The 19802-nt window shown below is 48.4% G+C and overlaps 1 protein-coding gene across 9 annotated transcripts in view; it reads left to right on the top strand.

The window, feature by feature from the left end:
• The window catches only part of TLE3 (TLE family member 3, transcriptional corepressor), a 47195-nt gene that overhangs the window by 10220 nt on the left and 17173 nt on the right, over positions 1–19802 (top strand). For 3 of the 9 annotated variants that reach the window (XM_034783327.1, XM_034783325.1, XM_034783334.1), the window contains exons 5-7: positions 6327–6389; positions 6990–7094; positions 18112–18316. In XM_034783327.1, coding sequence (XP_034639218.1) covers positions 6327–6389; positions 6990–7094; positions 18112–18316 — 373 coding nt within the window. The remainder of the gene's footprint in view (positions 1–6326; positions 6390–6989; positions 7095–18111; positions 18317–19802) is intronic. The other 6 variants (XM_034783332.1, XM_034783330.1, XM_034783331.1 and 3 more) reach the window with 4 other exon arrangements.

Below are 19802 nucleotides of genomic sequence, written 5' to 3'. Positions count from 1 at the left end.
CTGAGTGAAAGCAAGTGTCTCCTTCTTTCTCCTATACAATGCCCTCTTTGAGAATTGGGCGAAACTGTGAAGGGCTCTTTATTTTGCACAGAGATGACCTTGCAGTAACACTACCGGCATATGACCAGAGAGGTATCTCTTCCCGCCTGCAGTGAACAGTTGGGTCCATGTCAAATGAGGACCCTGGGCTTATAGGATTTGTTAGGGCCAGGAAAAACAAAACCGGACCTGCCCCCGAGAAGTAATCACACCGAAAAGAGCAATACATCTAGTGCTCGTTTCAGGAAGAGTACAATATGCTTCATTCGAAGACATAAATATTTAATGGAGTTGTAGTTTATGTATAATTTGATCAATAGGCCAATGCTAAAAGGGTCTTTAAAGAGGCTTACCCATCACATAGCAATTTGTGATCTAAGCGGAAACCTTGCTGCAAGACCCCGCGGTTGTTATCTGCAGTACGACCGCCGCCGCAAAGTAAAACATGCGCTCCCTTTCTGATTGAACCCCACGGCGTGCAACGCAGGGCAATGGAGAGGCTGCCCAGAAGAGTGTAAAATGTCAGCTCACTGGTAATGTCCCTCTTCTGTGTACTGTGCTGTACACAGCATATAGTACACCTCAAAGTTACGAACTGACCAGTCAACCACACCCCTCCTTTGGAACCGGGAGTCTGCAATCAGGCCGTAGCGGAGACACAAAATGCAAATACAGAACAGTACTGGATTAAACATAAACTACTAATAAAAAGGGAAAGCGGCATTTTTCTTCTGCGTAGTAAAGTTTCAAAGTTTGGATAGTTTTCTTGCTTTGGACTTATTGCTTACACTTCCGAGACTCCCTTTACCGTCTGTAAACTGGCCATAATCTCCCTCCCCATCAGGATGGTGCAAGGCTCAATGTTTGCAAAGTGCTGGGGAATCTTTGGGTGAAAGGTGCAAAGTTATTTCAGATTAGTCAACTGAAATCACAGGTGCTTACACGTTTAAAAGTTCAGTAGATACAGAACCTCTTTGGGGCAGGGACTGCCTGTTGGGTTTGTGCAGTGCCTAGGGCAATTCTAATACAAATAGATAACAATAGAACTGACAATGTTGGAAACTTCAGTGGACAGACTGCCAGACAATGTGTTGTCAAGCCATTGATAATGTACTTGTATGTACAGGCTTCAGAATGCAGTAACTTCGAGAGGTTTATGATTCAAAACAAAGAGCCAAGGAGCAGTGAAGACCTCTGAAAGAGCTAGTAAAAGCATAGGGTGCAATCCGATCAGTAAGGCTTTTCAGAAATGTCACTGTGGATTTGGAAGTATACAATGGTGATGCCAAAAAAAGGTTGACTTTTTTGAAGGGCGGGGGGGAGAACAGTGTTAGTAAAATTATTTGCATGGGGGCGGGGAACAATGGTTTGTAAGAACTTCTCCTTGAGACAATTTCACCAGCAGTCATGGGGTATATAGTTACTTCCTGGCTCTTTGGAAAGGAAAGAAGGACCTATGTTAAAATGACACGAGTCTCTCTCTAAACATCTGCCTGCTGTAATAATCTTCTTTGATTTTACTCAGACTCTGGGTGCAGCAACTTAACTAGCAATGGCCTGTCCTAATGATTCCTGCAAACCATTGCCTTCATCTGTAAAATTGTTTCCCAACTACTTTGTGTGTGTGGGTTGTTGTCGTTTTTTTTCTTCCCCATACGAAATATTTTGGAAGTTGTTTAACTGAAATATCTCTGTTCAAAGTATGTTAAAAAATGAGGGAGCCCAGAATTCAAATATATGCCCCTTTAATATTGTTGTGAAGCTATAAACTCTAATCACCAATCTATTAGAAGTCTTTGAAGATGCCAACAAGCATGTGGACAAGGGTGATCCAGGGGATCGAGTGTACTTGGATTTTCAGAAAGCCTTTGACAAGGTCTCTAGCCAATGGCTCTTAAGCAAAGTAAGCAGTCATGGGATAAGAGGGAAGGTCCTGTCATGGATCAGTGACTGGTTAAAAGATAGGAAGCAAAGGGTGGGAATAAATGGTCAGTTTTCACAATGGAAAGAGGTAAACACAGGGTCCCTGAAAGATCTGTACTGGGACCTGTGCTGTTCAACATATTCCTTAATGATCTGGTAAAGGGAATAACAGTGAAGTGGCAAAGTTTGCAGATGATACAAAATGATTCAAGGTAGTTAAGTCGAAAGCTGATTGTGAAGACTTACAAAGGGATCTCACAAAAGTGGGTGACTGGGCAAGAATATGGCAGATGAAATTCAGTGTTAAGTGCAAAGTAATGCACGTTGGAAAACACAATTCCAACTATATATATCTATACATCTCTATCGATATATAAATAAAATAAAATGATGGGAGTCTAAAGTAGCTGTTACCAACCAAGACAAAACTCTTGGTGTCATCCTTGGTAGTTCTCTGCAAACTTCAGCCCAGTGCACAGCAGCGATCAAAAAGGCTAATAAAATGTTAGGAACTATTAGGAAAGGGATAGAAAAGAAGACAGAAAATATCACAGTGCCACCCACATCTTGAATACTGTGTCAATTTCTGCTTGCCCAGTCATAAAAAGGATATAGTGAAATTGGAAAAGCTTCAGAGAAGAGCAACAGAAATGAGCAAGGGCATGGAATAGCTTCCACAGGAGGAGAGACTAAAAAGACTAGAGCTGGTCAGTTTAGAAAAGAGACAATTAAGGCGATATGATAGAGGGCTATAAAATCGTGACTCGTGTGGAGAAAGTGAATAGAGAAGTGTTATTTACCCCTTCCCACAATACAAGAACCAGGGGTCACCCGATGCAATGAATAGGCAGCAGGTTTAATACAAATAAGAGGAAGTGTTTCTGCACACAAGGCACAACTAACCTGTGGAACTCATTGCCTTGGGACTTACAATGGCACAAAGTATAACTGGGTTAAAAAGAGCTAGATAAGTTCCTGGAGGATAGGTCCATCAGTGGCTGTTAGCCAAGATGGTCAGGGATGTAACCCCATGCTCGGGGTGACTGCCAGGAGCCGGAAGGGTAAAACTGGTGGATCTCTCCAAAATTGCCCTGTTCCATGTACTCCTTTGGAAGCTCTGGTGCTAGGCACTCTTGGAGACCGGATACTGGGGCTAGATGGACTATTGGCCTGATCCACTCTAGCAGTTATGTTGTTAAACTGCTATTTTAAGTGTTTAGATACTACATGGCTGAGTGCTCTAGAAAAGCGTTTGCTAGATGGAAGGTACAGTGCAGTTTCAGGGGGGGACGGTGAGTTTTCTGGAAAACAGATTCCTGTTTGCCTTCATGTTGCTTTCTAACAGGGGAGGTATTTTCTGGCCATCTTGTTGCTAATGTAGCAGCTTGCTGAGAAGAGGGTGGCGGGGAGGGGGAGATGCAGGTTGACCTCATTAATCATTTCTGTTTTATTGATAACAAGCGGCTCTGAATTATCAAAAGGAATTTTTAAATGTTTGATCGTGTTCCAGTGTGCTTTCGACCAGCCTCCATTGTTGAAGCCGTATTTCTTGGATTCTTACTGATGTTCAGAGCGTGTTTAAGTTGGATCAAAAGCTGTTTTAACAGCTGTCTTAGTGGGCAAGGCTGTTGATATTAACCCTTGGAATACAGGGCTGCCCCCCCCCCTTTTCAGTCTTAAAAAGAGCAGTTTGAATGCTAATGTCTTTTGGCATAGTGATGCTATAGTTTGTGTGACTGACCGACATCAGTTTGCATTACTGTAAGCTCCCTTGGCCAGCAGGCACTGGGCTCGCTGCAGAGGCGGGCAGCCGGATCAGGGAAAGTGATCTCATGTCCATCACCCTCCTGTGAATGGAATCCCGTTCAGTCAACAGAAAGGATGGTGCCCTCAGCTGTGCCTGGTGTAAAAGTTGGGTGGGTGGACTAGGGAAAGGAGACGACGACTCTTCCTCAGGGCTGTGTTGTGGCTGTGGCAGAGCACTGGCTCTTCCCCGCTGTTTCAGAGCAGGCCACATGCCTGGCGGGGGGGTCTAATGCTGATGTATTTTCAGTGCCTAAATACGTGGGTGATCCTCTGCCTGGGCATTTATAATGTGCTCCTCCTCTTAGTACGTGAGTGCTTGACTGGCCCGCCACACATCCCTACGACTGGCATGTTGCTCATGAATACAGATTTCAAAAAGGACGAAGTCCCATTGGTTTCTCACGAAGAGCTGAGGAGTCCAAGTGTCTGAGTCGCTATTGAAAATGAAAGTTAGATCTTTTTGAAAATTTTACCTGTAACTTTTCCCCCTGGACTGAAGCTGTCGTGGCAAAACCTACTTTCTTGAAACACCTTTAATGTGACGCTGCAACTATTCTGATATAGGGCTTTGGCGTCTCTTCCGTGCAGCCTTATGATCGCACAAGATCCGGTGGTAGTTAAGTAGTCTATCATTTCTCCCTCACACCAGGGCCCTAAGTGTGAGACCCAGAAGCTGTGCTTGGTACAGGCACATAACTTTGGAAAGCTAATGCAACATTTGATTTACTTTCTGTTCCATAACTCCTTCACTTGGCATTGGACTGCCCTATAGCTAGGATTTCTCCTTTCTGGAGAGCTTAAAGTCTGTTATCTGTGTCTTAAACTGAGTCTACGGCCTACTTCTCAGCTATTCCAAGACCCAGTGCTTAAGGCTCCTTTACACTGCCAAATGTGGATCACTGCCAAATGTGGATGTACATTACATTCACTCTCACTTTAAGGTCCTCTTTCAATGGTAGAGTGGTGTACAGGGGTTTTAGTGAAGAGTCAGGTCTATAATATTTAAGTTTAAAATATGAATTGCTGACTCATATGAAATCTAGGTTTTCACTTAACCTAAAACATTTTACTCAACAGAGATGTTGCAAAAACCACAATTTGACAGTGGAGAACATTATTATTAAACTTCTGAGTTATGTGGTCAGCTGACAGGTGCAAATGGTTTCGGGTTAAAGTTCTTGAATGTGATGCAAGTGCTGCAGAATTAACTAGAATGACTTTAAAAAACATTGTGGATGAAAGTGGAGATCAGGGTAAAATGTTGGTTGTTCACAGCACTGCCTAAGGTTCACCATTGACTAACTACCTGTGCAGGGTTTGTATGTAAAGCTTTTCTTTAATTAAAGAAAGCCCGTAAAACTTGGAACTAAGTAGCGTGAATGCAATGTGATCTCAACAGGCTGTCATATGCAGATCTGAGCTGAGAATGCAAAATTCATTTGAAATGTCTTTGAAAGACATGAACTGTCATCGTAAGCAAATTTCTTCAAAAACTGCAGAAATGTTTAGATAAATCTTCAGAATTATGACAGGTTTCAGAGTAGCCGCCGTGTTAGTCTGTATCCGCAAAAAGAACAGGAGTACTTGTGGCACCTTAGAGACTAACAAATTTATTAAGTTATTTATTATAAATTTGTTAGTCTCTAAGGTGCCACAAGTACTCCTGTTCTTCAGAATTATGTTAATCTGCATAGCTCAAAGCCACCTCCACTTTGGAATTGTAGATAAGCTATCTGAACGCAACAGTGATCTTTTAAAGTTCCCTTTCAAATAAAGTTATAACCTAAAATGAACAGATGAGTGGAGAATGTCGATTTGAGTTGAGAAATGCCATGGTGATTAGATGCTTTGTTAGATGCCTAGATAAATGGACAAGGATCACAACTCCATGCTGGGATGAGGCTTAATTGCTAAAGTGTGAATAAAACCAAGTTGGTCTTTGTGCTACTTTACAACCTAGCTTATTTAAGTGTCTGTGTGACTGGGTTCCATAAACCTGTGGATGTTGCTGTCGCTTAAGTGATCTGCCAGCGTAACCACAATGTCCTTGCAGCAGCTGCAGGGAGATTGATATGAAACTGACACGTTAGGCTAATACAATTTTTCACATGCTTCCTTGCTAATTTGGATAACATCAGTATTTTAACCATTTAGATTATTTTTTCTTGAGACCATTGTGGTGAAAAATACAGACAGACATGAAACTGGTTCAGTTTATCCCAATCTTGTTTTGCATCTTTTAGCTCTTGTCAAGGAAGGGAATTCAAAATTTGCCAAATCAATAAATCATCATTTATTTCCTCCATGCACCTGGCATGAAAGATTTAGAGAAGGTATATTTGTGTGCTCTTGATGCCTCTTTAAAATTTGTTCCTTATGTGACGTGATCTATGGAAGGGGGGAGGAAAGGGGGGAAAATGGTTGGTTTTGGGGATGAAATTTTTTTTTTATTCTGAGAAGTCTTGCTTTTATTCTAAATGCTTTAATGTTTCTCACGTCCGCACAAGGTGATTTTTTGACTAAACTAAATGAGGTCTTTTTTCTTTTCCTTTTTTTAGACCGAGATTGCTAAAAGATTGAACACAATTCTAGCTCAAATCATGCCTTTTCTGTCACAAGAGGTAAGGGAATGGATGTGAATTGTTATTGTATGATTGTCTTCCGTTCACATAGTGCTGATATTGATGAGAACAATTTGGAAAGTCATCTTGGGCCAAGGAGAGGTTATGCTAGATGTGACCCACTCGTGCTACAAGTCTTTAGACTCGGGTTCAAATTCTGACTCATGGCACAAGTGGAAAAGGTCTTGGACTTGTTTAACAGTTAGTTTTACAATATGCGCAATCACAATGTGGCAAGACAGTCCGCCTCTGTTTAACAGAGGCCACGGATGCAGACACGGCAGACAATGCATGTGCATTGTCAGAGCAGTAAAAGGAAACTTGCATAGTGTCCAGCTCTGTGTACTGCTCAAAGCTTTTTGGGCCAATGCAACTCCCAGTGGAGCCAGAGAGTCTTTTCTGTTGATTTCAGAGGGAACTGAATCCAATTGGTCCTTAGCGCCTCATTTTCATGAGCAAACGCACCAAGTAAAGTGAATGCAGCTTGCTGATGCCTTTGCCCCTTGACTTGGCTGTCCAGGCTTTCTTTGATCTCTCTTTACATTCTCTGTTTGGAAACATTCCTTATTCTAATGTGCCTTTGAAATTTTGTTCCCTTAGCACCAACAGCAGGTTGCCCAGGCTGTTGAGCGTGCCAAGCAAGTGACAATGACAGAGCTGAATGCTATCATCGGGGTACGTGGACTTCCAAATCTGCCTCTCACCGTGTGTATACCCCTTTTATTCCTATCATTTACCATGACCAGAGACAACCCTGCACTTAGCTGGCTTTGAAGAATGGCAGCTTGCAAATATACTGACAATCAGGAATGTTTCTCTGAACCTTAGTCACTGCCAGAGGGCTGCACATTACAAATTGAAATTCCCAGTTTGATCAAGTAGGTCTTGGAATCAGAAAACGGATTCAGGGCATGGACCATGTGTCTGTAACCCAGTGCAGTGAGGCCCCGATCCTGAACGAGGTCTTTGAGCACTCCTGCAGTGCACGCTCTAAGTGTTGTAACTGACTTTAGAGGTGGGTTTAAACGGTGTGAGGTGCTGCCAATGTGATGAAAACATCTGTTCTTAATGCTTCACTTTTTACTCTTCTTTCAAAGCCTCATCAGCCATGGGGAAAGGGACTGATTTCTCCTTTTAGCAGCTGGTGATAATGTTGCTGCTACAGATCAAATTATTGAGATCAGGCAAAATGCAAAATTTTTGTAAAAAAATCTATATTTAAGCACAATATGGGAAACTAGCTAAACCTTTCTGAGATTTGGGGCTGTTCTTGATTGTTTTTTATTCTTTTAATTGGTCTGGATGTGTTAGCCCTTCTTCTGGCCACCTGAGATCAGGTATATCTCTGTTGTATTGTTTATGTGAAATGTGCCGTAAATATGATTGACTTGGTGTTCCATGCATTAAGTTACTCATGTAAATGTTCCGGGTGTTTATCACTAAGATCCCAAAAGTTGAATACTGCAATGGTTTTAATTGTTTCTAGCAGTGATAGAATTACCTTTGCCAATTGTTCTGCTTGATCCGGCCTCAAAATAGGCCTTACGTTTGATGTACTTCAGGTATTTACTCAAAATCCCAACAGAATGGGCAGTAGTTGAGTACTACTATTCCATTCCCATCTGTAGACAGAGCCCTTGTGTCTATTGGAGCTAGATGCACACAACCATGGAGTCAGTTAGAAGTCTGATTTTTCAATAAATAAACTCTAATACTTTTAAAAAAGTAATTATTCATGGTGCCCTCTTAAGCTAAAAGAAACTTCCCCCGAACTACTTTGTCATCTCCGTTCTGTCAGCACTCAGTTCTTTCCATTGTTCTTAATGGAGCAGAGGCAAACCTGGCTTCTCTTCCCTGGTAATAGCCTCATCGTTGTTGTCTTGTGAACTGTCAATGTGGGACTCTCAATAATTGGTGTGTCCCCCAGGAAAACAGTGGCTCTCAAAACAGAGTCTGGATTGATGGTTTTAACTGGGTATTTGGCCCCAAAAATCTCTAAGGTAGATCAAAGCTTTGGCTCGGACTCCTTGACGTTACCCTTGTGGGGGCCAAGTTTGAATTACATGTGCAGGGACACATGGAAACTAGACTCAAGAATGTGTCTTGTTTGGCATGGGTGTCTAGCTCTCAAGTGTGTTTAATGTTTTGCAGTGGCGTTTGTGCCTTGGCCGCCGATGGCACAGGGCAATGCAGGCAATTTGCCATGTCGTTCACAAACTTAGCTCCTCTGAAATTAGGGTTTTAAGATGACTTTTAAAGAGATGAGCCTGCTGTGTCCTCTGTCTTGCTGCTGCCTTCCCGTTCTTGGCATTTCTGGTGCCAGCGCACTGGAGTCGTGCACTCTTGCTCTGCTCTCTGGCCGGTGCGCAGGGTGATCTTGGGGCTCAGTAGTGCAAGTGTGAAAATGGAGATGGTTGCTTTGATTAGCTTCTTTTAAGTAGTGTTTAGGAGGCTACACGGCAGGTCAAGGCAGCTTGAGGCAGATATTGGAATTCAATTAAGGTAAATGAGAGGGGCCTGTGACCCCCATTTCCTAGGTAATTGCTTCCTCGGATCAGAGTGAATGCAACTGTCGTCCCATCGTTAAGCAGGCAGCCATTTAATCGTTTTGCCTGACACATTTTCACAAGGCAGGAATTATGGGCAGTCGCGCAGTGCGTTAGCTCGGGGGCCGTGCTTGACTGCACACTTGCAAAGGATAAAAGCTAATCCAGTCAAGCGTTTTTATCTTGTCAAGGAAGGAACCCAAAAGTGGCTGCTGTCAGAAAGACAGCAAGAGATCACCATAAGCTTTGATCGTGCGAGAGGAGAGAGGGTTCGGCATTAAGGCAGTGCGTGGCCTGCCCCCGATGGCTTAGCGGATACGCACTGCGATGTGGCAGATCTGCTTGGTAGTGACCTCTGGCTAACGAGGCGTTGCAGAGGGGGGAGGGGATCACCCCAATCTCGGAGGGGCCGACTGGCTCATGTAATTCCCGCTGCATTTTCATGCCCATTAGCAGCCAGCCGCAGAGCAATACTGCCGCTTTGGAAGGAACGAGCCTACCTCTTCGGGGGTGCTGACTGTGACACTTGGAGGACTCGGGTCGTTCTGGAGGGCAACGGGCAGTCCAAGCGTAAAAGGCTGTTGGAAAAGGGCGCCCCGGCCTTTCTAACGGGGGGCCGTGCCCAGTGGGGGGAAGCCAGCCCTTCCCTTGATCGAGCCCTGCTCTAGAGTCCCTGGGACAAGGGTCTCGAACTGCTCAGCGTCGAAAGGAGCCAGCTAGTGTGTCCTTCGCCGCCTCAGAGCTCCTTCAGAAACACGAAGCGGAGAGTTGGTGTCTTTGTCTCTCCATTTTGTGCATACCCCCAGCTTATTGCTGTAGGGCTGTTTGTGTGGGGCAGGGTTGCTTGTGCTGACTTTTGGGGCGGGGGTGCGTGTACATAAAACCCCATACCTAGAAAGTAACATGGCCTGTGCCAACAGATTGAAGGAAGGGGGGGGGGGGGGGAATACCAAATTTGATGCCTATTAAACTTGACAGATGCTTTAAAGAAATTTATTTATGGAGAAACAAGTTTGCTATAGTATGCAAGTAGGACTTTATTTATAAACATCAGGAACTTGTCTTTATAAGCTAGTGAAGGAATCAGCATTTTAGTTCAGCTGCTGTAAACAAAATTGACAAGTATGAAGATGCAGCAGATCATTAAAACCTCTTCTCTTGCCGCCCCCTCCCCACCCCCCTTTCTGAGGTCAAGAACTGTTAATTTTATGCATCTAGGTCATTGTCTTACAGTTCTCCTGCTCCAGGCTTCTGTGAAATCGAGCCCTCGATTTGGTTCTAGCTCTGGAAATGATTAGACTACTTTACTAAATGTAACGCAAGTGGTGAACTTAAGTGGTGAACCATTAAATCGGTTAACAAAGGCATGAAGCATGATGTACATAATCCAATTAAAAACAGTCTACATACAAGATACTCCTTGCCAGACTCCCTTGTAAATTGTAACCTCCTCATAGCTTAACCATATTTGTTAAGACCCCAGAAGGAAAACATCTTTGTGTCTGTGCATCTCCAGCAAACTTCTTTTTGTTTGGGATTAGGATTTAAATGAGATGTATGAGCTCCAACAGCCGTGCTAAATTCCAAACTTCTGTTTTTGGAAGTTTTCAGCCTAGGTGCTAATAGTCACCAGGAATAAAATCATCAGCCTTTCCCTAGGGTTAAAGGCCCAGTACACAAGAGAGGCCCGCCCCTTGTTTTACCTTCCTAATTACTCTGTGCTGGTGTTTACCATGGGGTTTGGAAGACCTCTCTCTCTGTTTCCAATGCCCACCTTACTGCAGTGATGGTCATTCCAGCCATTCTTTTCTAACCTCCCTGTCTGGGGTACAGGCCGTGTGATGCACAAGCTGCACCGGGGCACACTTCACAGTGTAGTGAAAGCCACAGTCACACTAGCTGGGTGTCACCATTTCAACCACAGCCCTGCTAATGCACACCAGCACTGCTGTACTGTCGCTGAAGGCAAAGGTGTGATGTCTCCTGCTAGTGCCCTACACTCGCACCTAAGGTGCTAATTTCAAAGCTTGGGTAGGACCACTGAATGGCTAACCTCAGCACGCACACTCGGACACTGCTGCTGTGTTGGAAATAGACTTCAGCATGGCTTCTCTCACCAGGCTCACGCCAGCCATGTGGGCAGGGAGTAACTCTCTTCAAACTTACTTTCAAGAACATTTTTTAAAAATTGTCGCTTTTTTCCAAAAGCAGAGAAGCTTTGGGGACAATTTCAAATAAAACAGGAGAAAAACCCCACATCTTATTCTCTTGTCTACTACATTTATCAGCAAGTATTTAAAAAAAAGAAAACCCCTTGCTAGTATAACAGAGAAACATAAAACACATTCAGATGGAGAGCTCATTAGAAATGTTTTCCCCTCTTTTGTCAGTAGTCAGCTGTGTTGTGCGTAATCTCTCTGCAAGGAAGTTGAGTCTTATAAATAATACAAGAAAATTTCATCTCATGAAGTGCCTAGATACTACAGAGATGGGTGCTATCCAAAACCCTAAATCAGATAGAGGTACAAATAATCCCAACTAGAGGCACTGACAGGCACCGACTCCATTAAAAAATTAGCAGGTGCTTAGCACCCACCAGCAGTCAAGCTCCCCCTCTCCCCAGCGCCTCCCCCTCCCCGTCACACCGGTAGCCCTGCTGATCAACTTCTCCCCACCCCTTCCAGCGCCTCCTGCCCACTGCAGGCAAGCTGTTCTGTGGCACGCAGGAGGCAGAGCAGGGATGGGCATGCTCTGGGGAGGGGCGGGCGGCGGGGTGGCTTTGGGGGAAGGGGTAGAGTGTGGGGGAGGCCTGGGGGGTGAGTGTGTGTGTGTGTGTGTGGTGGTGGTGGGGGGGGGTGAACACCCCCTGGATAGAGAGGAAGTTGGCACCTATGGATTCACTTAAGTCATTCTTTATAGGTGAGTGCTTCACAATAAACCCCCAGCCCGCAATACTCACCCCAAATGGGCCATGTTGGCCTGGCTCAAGAGGAGGTGGGTTTGTGGAGAATGGAGGGCATGTGAAGGTTTGGGTTTAAAGAGCTTCATTGATTGCGGTAGCCAATTATGGTTCATCTTTGTCAGTCAGTACCTCGTCAGTCAAAACGACGGCGTTAAATATGCGGAGGGGGCCAGCATGACAGCCTGCAGGTATCGGAAGGGAGTCCGGATTTCTGCAAGCAAAGCAATGATTCAAGAGGGTGTAGCTAAGAATAATAGGATGATGCTAAGAACGGCTAGTCAGTGGGATAATCTGCTGAAGGAAGTGGTGGGGGGTGCCATCGCTCAGCACATCTCCAACTCCACTGGACCAAACCCTAGTGAATGCCCAGCCCGGAGCCGTGCTGCAGAGGCAGGAGGCTGCGCTCGGTGACCAAACACCTCCCTCCCGTTTCCACAGGCGGTGATTCCGACGGTGCCTGGTCTTTGGTTCCCAGTGCGATGAGTTAGTTTTGGCTAACATCATGGGCAGTGTGACCGGTCGCAACCACCGCAGAAACTGCTGCCTGCTTTTATCTCCTGGGAGGCAGAGTGGGAAGTTTCTTTCCTGTTTGCACAGCGTTGTCCTCGCCACCGCCGTCCTCTTATTGACAATTCTGCAGTGCCAGCAACAGACGGGGCCAAGGACTATAAATTGCAGATGTGTAGCTTCAGGTCTCCTGCAGCCTGGGTTCAAGCCTATCCCCTTTAAAGCCGATGCCACTGAAGTCAGTGGGTGTAGGATCAAGCCATCTGTAATCCCCACACCCTTTCCCCTCCCCATCCACTACCAAAGCTCGTAGGGAGGTGCGAACTTTGAGAGTGAAACTACTTTTGAAGGACTAGGTTGGCCTCTTGCATGGCTGAGAAGTTAAGTTTCCGGTATAGGCCGTGTTTCAAACCTACACTTCACTCTGAAGCAATAAACAGTGCTAGCTTTCAAATCGCAGCCCTGGTCGGGAAGTTGCATCCCCTGTGGGGATTTCCCCTTTTGTGAAACGTGCCCTGCTGAGAGTGTTAGAAACCGAAAGCTTTCTGTGGAGAAACCCGTCAGGTGCACCAGGGCACCCGCACAGTCATGCTTCCCCTGGCCCCCATCCTGCCCCTTTGCTCTGCATCGCCTCTGGGCTTCCCCATTTCCACTGAGCCCTGGGCCTCTTGCAGCTGTTGAAAGATGCGTCTGTCCCTCGACCCTAGCCTCCGCTCCATGCTAATTCCGCACGGTGGCCTAGACCAGCTAAGCTGCACATGTTGGCAGGTCACTAGTTTTGGAAACTCCTTAGGATGCATCATCTTTATGGGAAATGACCATGGTGAAAGGGGCGGGAACGGCACTTCCTCCAGGGCGGGGGGGAGAGGGTTAGTCAGCCCAAAGGGTCATGTGCTGAGCTCCCTCACCACTTGCTGGCCTCTGGGGGAGCTGACCTTAGTCAACATGTGGTGGGATCAGGGCCTAACAATTCAACTCTCTGCATTTCTGGGGGAGGCGGCGCAGATGCAAGCAAGACTGGGTTCGAGGAGCTTTCCCGCAGTCCCGCCCCAAGTGTTTTCACGCCTTTGTGCCCCGGCTCAGCAGAACCTCTGTCCTAGTGCTTGTGAAAGAGCAGGGGACTCCAGGCCAGACGGCAGGGTGAGGTCATGCCTCGCAGAGCTGGGCTAGGACGGGGTGAGGGGCATGTTGCACCCTGTAGAAGGCTGTAACAGGGATCTGCAGCTCTGGGTTCCCTGCAGGCAGTGTCTGGGGACAGGCTAACCCAGCATGTAACTCTGCCATCAGTGAATTCTGGAGGCCCGAAAGGAGAGTACTTGCAACAAGCTCAGATCCTTAAGGTAGCAAAGGGCCCTGACGGCAGCCACTATCCCTCCACATACTTTCGCTGTTGACACAACATGGTCTAATGGCTCCTTTCAGGGAGTTACTGCCTTAGAGTAAATAACTTATGTGCTTAAAATGGCCCAAATAAATACAGGAGAGGGAAGCAGGCAATTCAGACTACAGCCAAATCCCTGTGTGAATGGACAATGCGGTGCAAGGATAAAACAACCCCATCGTTCCCAGGCCCCCAGCAGAGCTGAACTCAGAACTGCACAACTAGGAGTGCCCCAGCTGTTGGCATAAGCCAAATTCCTCGCGTTTCCTTACGTTATGTAGTCCATGGACCAACATAAACTCAAAGCAAGCCACTGACTTCAGAGGAGTTTCTGCAGTTCTTTGCCTAGCAGCAGAGCAGAAATTGGCCCTGCAACTTCATCATTTCCAGCATTGGCCTGTGGGTCCTTGGCCATGCAATGGAGTGGTCCCCGCAGCCGTCCCTGGGGGAAATGAGTGCCTATCAGATGCCTTAGGCTTTTCATTCAACCGCACCTGGGATCTGCTTCTGAGAGAGGCCCAAGTCTGTGGCTGTTCTCCATACTGAAACTGGGACCTCCTGCAAGGGTAGGAGATGGACACCCTCTCTCTGCCCCTGTCTTCAGGGATACATGAATATTCAGGTCCTCCTTTCGTTGAGTACCTTGTGTCCAGATCGGGCCTGACGGTCTCTGCCTCACGGAAATTCTTGTGTGCTCTGAGCCATTCTGGGAAGCGTGGCTGGAACAGGCCCCAGCAGAAAGCCGGATCGATTAGACCTTGCAGTGGTTTCTGCCTCAGTTGGGTGCAGGATGTCAAAGCAGGGAATGGTGGCTTTTCTGCTGCAGCAGGGAGGGTCAAAGGGAGGTGTTGAGCTGAGGAAGTGGTCGCTTCAAAGGGATTTGGATAAACATCAAAAGGCTTGAATGCTTCTCCACAATCACCCAGCCCTTTCCCCAGTGCTGGTATTCACCTGCCCCACAGGGAGAGTTTCTAGACACGGCGTGTTGCTGATGCACGGCCGTGCTCTCCAGCACCCAGCAGCAGGCCGAGGCTGAGGGTCCAAGCTCAGGCAGCGCGTACCCTTGTGACAGGCACTTGCAAAAGTCCGCTTGGGGCGCGTTAAAATAAAACAGAGGGAAAATCCTCAGCCAGGCACTCCCTGGGGTTCCACCTCCTCTCCCTCGAAGCCACCTGGTATTTTAAACAGAAACTTGGGCAGTGGGAAAACTTCTTCCCCCAGCCATGTTATTGTTTAGCTTCTTCCAGCCAAAAAGGAGCTAACTGTTCCCACCCCTGGAATGGCACCTGCCTGGACAGGTGGGGCTAGTGACTTTCCAAACACAGAACAAGAAAGAGCAGAGAAACATGCGTCCGCTGTAGCCTCTGAATTGTGTCTGGCTGCCCCTCACCGTGACATGCAGTATGGTCAGTAACCCTGTCGGCGAATCACGTGTCACTCTTGCTAGTAGCCCAGGCTGGTGTGTGGGCGTCTTCCTGTAAGCAGTAAAGCTCTCCGGCTGGTGACAGCACCCTGACCTGGGCTGTGGTTTGGCCAGTCTTATTTCCTCCTGCTGGGTCATGCCTGAGAGCTGTTGGTGCAGCGCTGTGAGCACTTCCCCTGTCTCTGTTGCCTGCTGATGCATGATGGAACCGCTGCCCAGAGCGCCCCCACCAGCGGCCTGAGGGGTGTGGCCACGAGACGTGGTTGTGCTGTGAGGACGCGGCTCGGGAGTGTAATGAACTCATTACTAGCCCATCGCTGTAGCGTGCACAGGCCCTTTGTTCCCCCCACCCCAAACCTGCGGGTAAAATCTCACCCCATTTCCACCCTCCCCCATCTGCAACAGGACCGGGGTAGATGGACCCTCTCCCCCAGCTGAGCACAATTACCGTGTATTGACGGGAGCAATAAGAAGCCTGAGCAAAGGAGGAGCGCGTAGGCACAGGGCCGGGGGGGCACACCCAGGGCCGAGTTGTGGCTTGGGCGTAGTTTGCCCTGCCTGCCCTTAGTTACTGGGGAAGTGAGTGTTGCCAGGCCTACCCCGGTGCAGATCGCTGCCCCCTTTGCCCTGGCTCCGTCGGCGACCGATGCCCCTGTGCGAGGGGAAGTAGCGGTGCGAGGGAGCTCTGTGCCCCCGGTGCTGCGACTCGCCATGGGAACACAGTGGGTCCCCTCGCTCCCCTGGCAGGAAAGCGCCAGGGTCCTGATCTGGCACTGTGGCTGGAGAAGCCGGATTGCACACCTCCGCTCTCTCTTGGAGTGACTCTCCGAGCAGCCTGTATCGGCCAAGCTGTGGCCGCCTGCCCCCCATCCAAGCGCTAGTCCCTCTGGGGGCAGCGCCTCCAGCACCCTGCTGCTCAGGGAGCGGGGGAAGTAATGCTTCCTGGATGACCAGCCCCACTTCCTGCTGCGCCCTGGCCAGGCCTGCCCCTGCTTGTCCGCTGAGCTCCCAGCTCACGCCTGCAGGCGCTTCGTGTTCCTTAAAGCCAAGTGAGCTTGGAATGCCTTTCGTCCTGCGTGCGAATGGCTCCTCTGCGTCCCGTCCGCAGGCTGGGCTGTGGCTCTGGCGGGGAGAGGGCGGTGGGGTTAGACTGGCAGCAGCTGAGGTGCTCCCCCTGTGCTGCTCTGGGGGGAGAGGAGATGCTGCCAAGGCCAAGTGGCTCCCTGCTGGGGCGGGTGTCAGGCAGGGCTTGGGGATGCAGCTCACGCTGTCTGATCCGCCTGCCTTGAGAGCTGACCTTGCTCAGGGTGTGGCGTTGGCAAGTTCAGGCCACCCGGCCGCAGAGCCTGCGTCAGGGCTGGCAAAGGGGCGTCTGAACTCTGCGACTTGGTGGTGTTGCAATGGCAGGTGGGGGCCCTGAGTGGGAGGGGTGGGAGGTGTCTGTCTACAGGGAGCCAAGGAAAACAAACTGCAGACCGCTGGCAGCAATGCCCTCTCCAAACCGGGGCAGTTACCTGGAGCGTCACAGCGGGCAAGCCGGATTCAGCCCTAAGGCAAACACTGCAGGGCTGCTGCCTGGCTCCCCGCCCCCATCCACCCACCTGGCTGCTTTTTCCTTTTTCTGCTGCACTCTCCTTATCGGGTGGTAACTGATGCCTTGTCAGCAGAGCGGCTTGACAAGCTGCAGAGATGCAGCCTGCCAGGAGTTACCCCCGGGGGTGTGACCCTTCCAGTAAGAAGTAGCATGTTCTCCTTTCTGTTGCTAAACAGAGTTAGCAAAAACCAGATCCGTAACCCACCCCCGAGCCAGCTTCCCCATGTGCTGCCGTGGTGGAGACAGCACTTAGCCAGGGCTGAATTGGCCTGTTTGTGTCAGGGAATGGGTAGAGTTGCAATGAATCTGGACACTAGAAATGTCGCTGTTTTGGGGGGGGGATGTTTAGGGGAACGGTGGCTCTTCCTTGCTATATGCAAAGCTCATAACAGTGCCTCTGTTCCATGGGGAAGTCTGGGCGCTTGAACTAGCTCAGTGATATTCAGACCTCAGGGTTTGAGGAACCAAATTAGTGATCAACATTACCCAAAAGAGCCACCGTCGTGGGAATTCATTGTTTCATTTACTATAGAACTATCTAGTCCTATTTAAACAACATGATATACGTATCAATAATTAAAACAAAAGCATCCTGATGGGTTAATATTTAAATCACACGGTGTTTTGTAGCAGATGACACAAAAGAGCCGCAGGAGACACATTAAAGAGCCACGTGCGGGTCGTGCCCCTCAGTCTGAGTATCGCTGTACTGGCTAGAATACTCTAGGACAAGTGCAAAAAGACTGTCTAACCTGTTTTTTCTTTTTACTGCCAAATGCCTTAAAATGACTCCCCAGCCAACAAGCAGGAACTGCCTTCGGAGGCAGCGGGAAAGGATAGCGGGATGCTTTTCCTTTCTTCCCAGATCGCGTCAGTTTTAACATCTGGCAAAAACAAGCCTCAGAGTTGATGTGCCGGGTGTATTTCTCTCCCTCCCCTCCCGGTTCTGCTTACGTCTCGGAAATGCCTCTCGGTAACGTGGATTGCCGGGAATGAAATGGAGCCCCCAAGTGACGGTGTCTTTCAAACACCTGCGCTATTTCTCCCTGGCTCAGAGGGCTGCAGTTATAAGCTCTGCCCTGTGTCTGTGCCTCCCTCCCGTCAGTCTGACTCTTCCTAACATGGATTCTCCTTGCAGACAGAGGAATATGGTGTTTAAGCCAGTTTAATATTTCCCCCCACCATAATATTCTGAGTGCATGAAGCAGGCCCCGCCCCTTCCAGTGACTCCTCCCAATGTCACATGACCATTTAATATCTGCATGACCTGCCGTTTCCCATCAATTGCTTACCGCTGATTTTATTGCAGCAGCAGCAGCTCCAGGCCCAGCACCTCTCCCATGCTGCTCACGGCCCCCCGGTACAGCTGCCTCCTCACCCTTCAGGCCTTCAGCCGCCAGGAATCCCTCCCGTCACGGGGAGTAGCTCAGGACTGCTGGCTCTCGGGGCCCTCGGGAGCCAAGCCCACTTGGCCGTTAAAGATGAGAAAAACCATCACGACCTGGATCACCGAGGTGAGAACAAAAGGCCTTAAAGATACATATCCTCGTCTCCCTCTCTCTTCATCTTTGCCCCTCGGGGCTCTTCAGAAACGCTTCTATGCCTCTGCCGGGCAACACTACGGCAAAAGCACTGAGGGGCTTCTGTGACGCCTTTGACAACCAGGGACCGAAGCCTGGGGCACCCTCTGCTCCTGCAGGAGGTGCCGAAGCAGCAGCGGCCAGAGCCTCCTAGCGCGGAGACCGCTCATCTCATGGCACCCTCCAGAGATCTCCACAGCTTCCCCCCCAGGGGACTTGCTTGGCTTCTGAGGTGCAGCCGGTTGGTCTTTGCACTGATGGGATCCCCCTGCGTAGGGGAAGCAGTGGACCGTCTCTTCTGTTCCACCTGTGCCTTGTAGTGGCGGCTCTGACCTGGCTATCTAGGCAAGGTAGGGGGTAGGGGCTGAGGGTTTGTTCATTAACCCTCTGATGTGCTTGTGTGGAGCAAAGCTGCTTCCAGGTGGTCCCTGGTCCTTTTCCCCCAGGGTTGGGTCCTGGCTATAACGGATCTGGGCAGAAAAAATAGAACAGAGCGAGGCTGCACTTAAAAATGTGTTGGAGGAGAACGTGCACTGGGATGCACTAATTTGTTTTCCCGACTGTTGAACGTTTCCGATGCGGAACTGGATTGGCAGCGCGTGCAGACTAAGGGTGAATTGCAGAGAGTGTGTCTGCTCCCCAGAGTTCAGCAGCAGGCGCTAGGCTCTCCCGGTGAGTGGGTTGGGTGGAGAAGTTTAACGCCAATTAAAAATAGACTGGCACCCACCATGCATCGTGCTGCATATGTCAGAGCGACCATTTGCCCCATAGGGAGTTTGCTGCATCCCATATGTGTGGTTTAAAAAAAAAAAAAACCACTGCAAAGATGGTTTTGTTATTTTTGTCTCCCAAAGGATAATGGGAAAAGAAACTCTAGTCCTGCAGTTATATTAAAAAGGTACTTACCTGGCGAACTCAGAGTTAGTATAGCTTCATGGTAGCTATATACTTTGTAGCGGAGTAACAACAGGTTGGAAAAGTCAGTCTTTGATTTGTATGCTGACTGTCTTATGCTGGAAAATAGAAGTGAGGGTAAGTTTTATAGGGTGACTAGTACCCCTTGGGGATAAGCCAAGCCAGCCCCAGGAATTTTTAGCTGGGACATCAGGCTACCCCATTTGTTACATAAAGGGCCATGGGCTTGGTCCTCTGCCCAGAGCAGGAGACTCTGTTCCTGAGGTCTTGTCCCAAAGGTGCTAAGCCGGGGGGGGGGGGGGGGGGGGGGGGGGAGGGTAATTAGTTTTGCCCAGGTCCAGACTCCAGAGAACATTCAAAAAACAATAAGAAGTAAATAAAAAGATTTGGGGATCTGTTCAAAAGCGTCTGGCGATCCGGGTTTGGCCCACGCTCTGCCTATTGACTACCCCTGCGCTAAGCCAATGTCAAGTGGACTCTGTGGGGACTAGTGTTTTCAGGGAGT

This window comes from Trachemys scripta, chromosome 10 (assembly GCF_013100865.1).
Source record: "Trachemys scripta elegans isolate TJP31775 chromosome 10, CAS_Tse_1.0, whole genome shotgun sequence".
Taxonomy (NCBI): Eukaryota; Metazoa; Chordata; order Testudines; family Emydidae; genus Trachemys; species Trachemys scripta.
The sequence above is the reverse complement of the archived record's forward strand: the minus strand, read 5'-3'. Positions and strand labels throughout refer to the sequence as shown.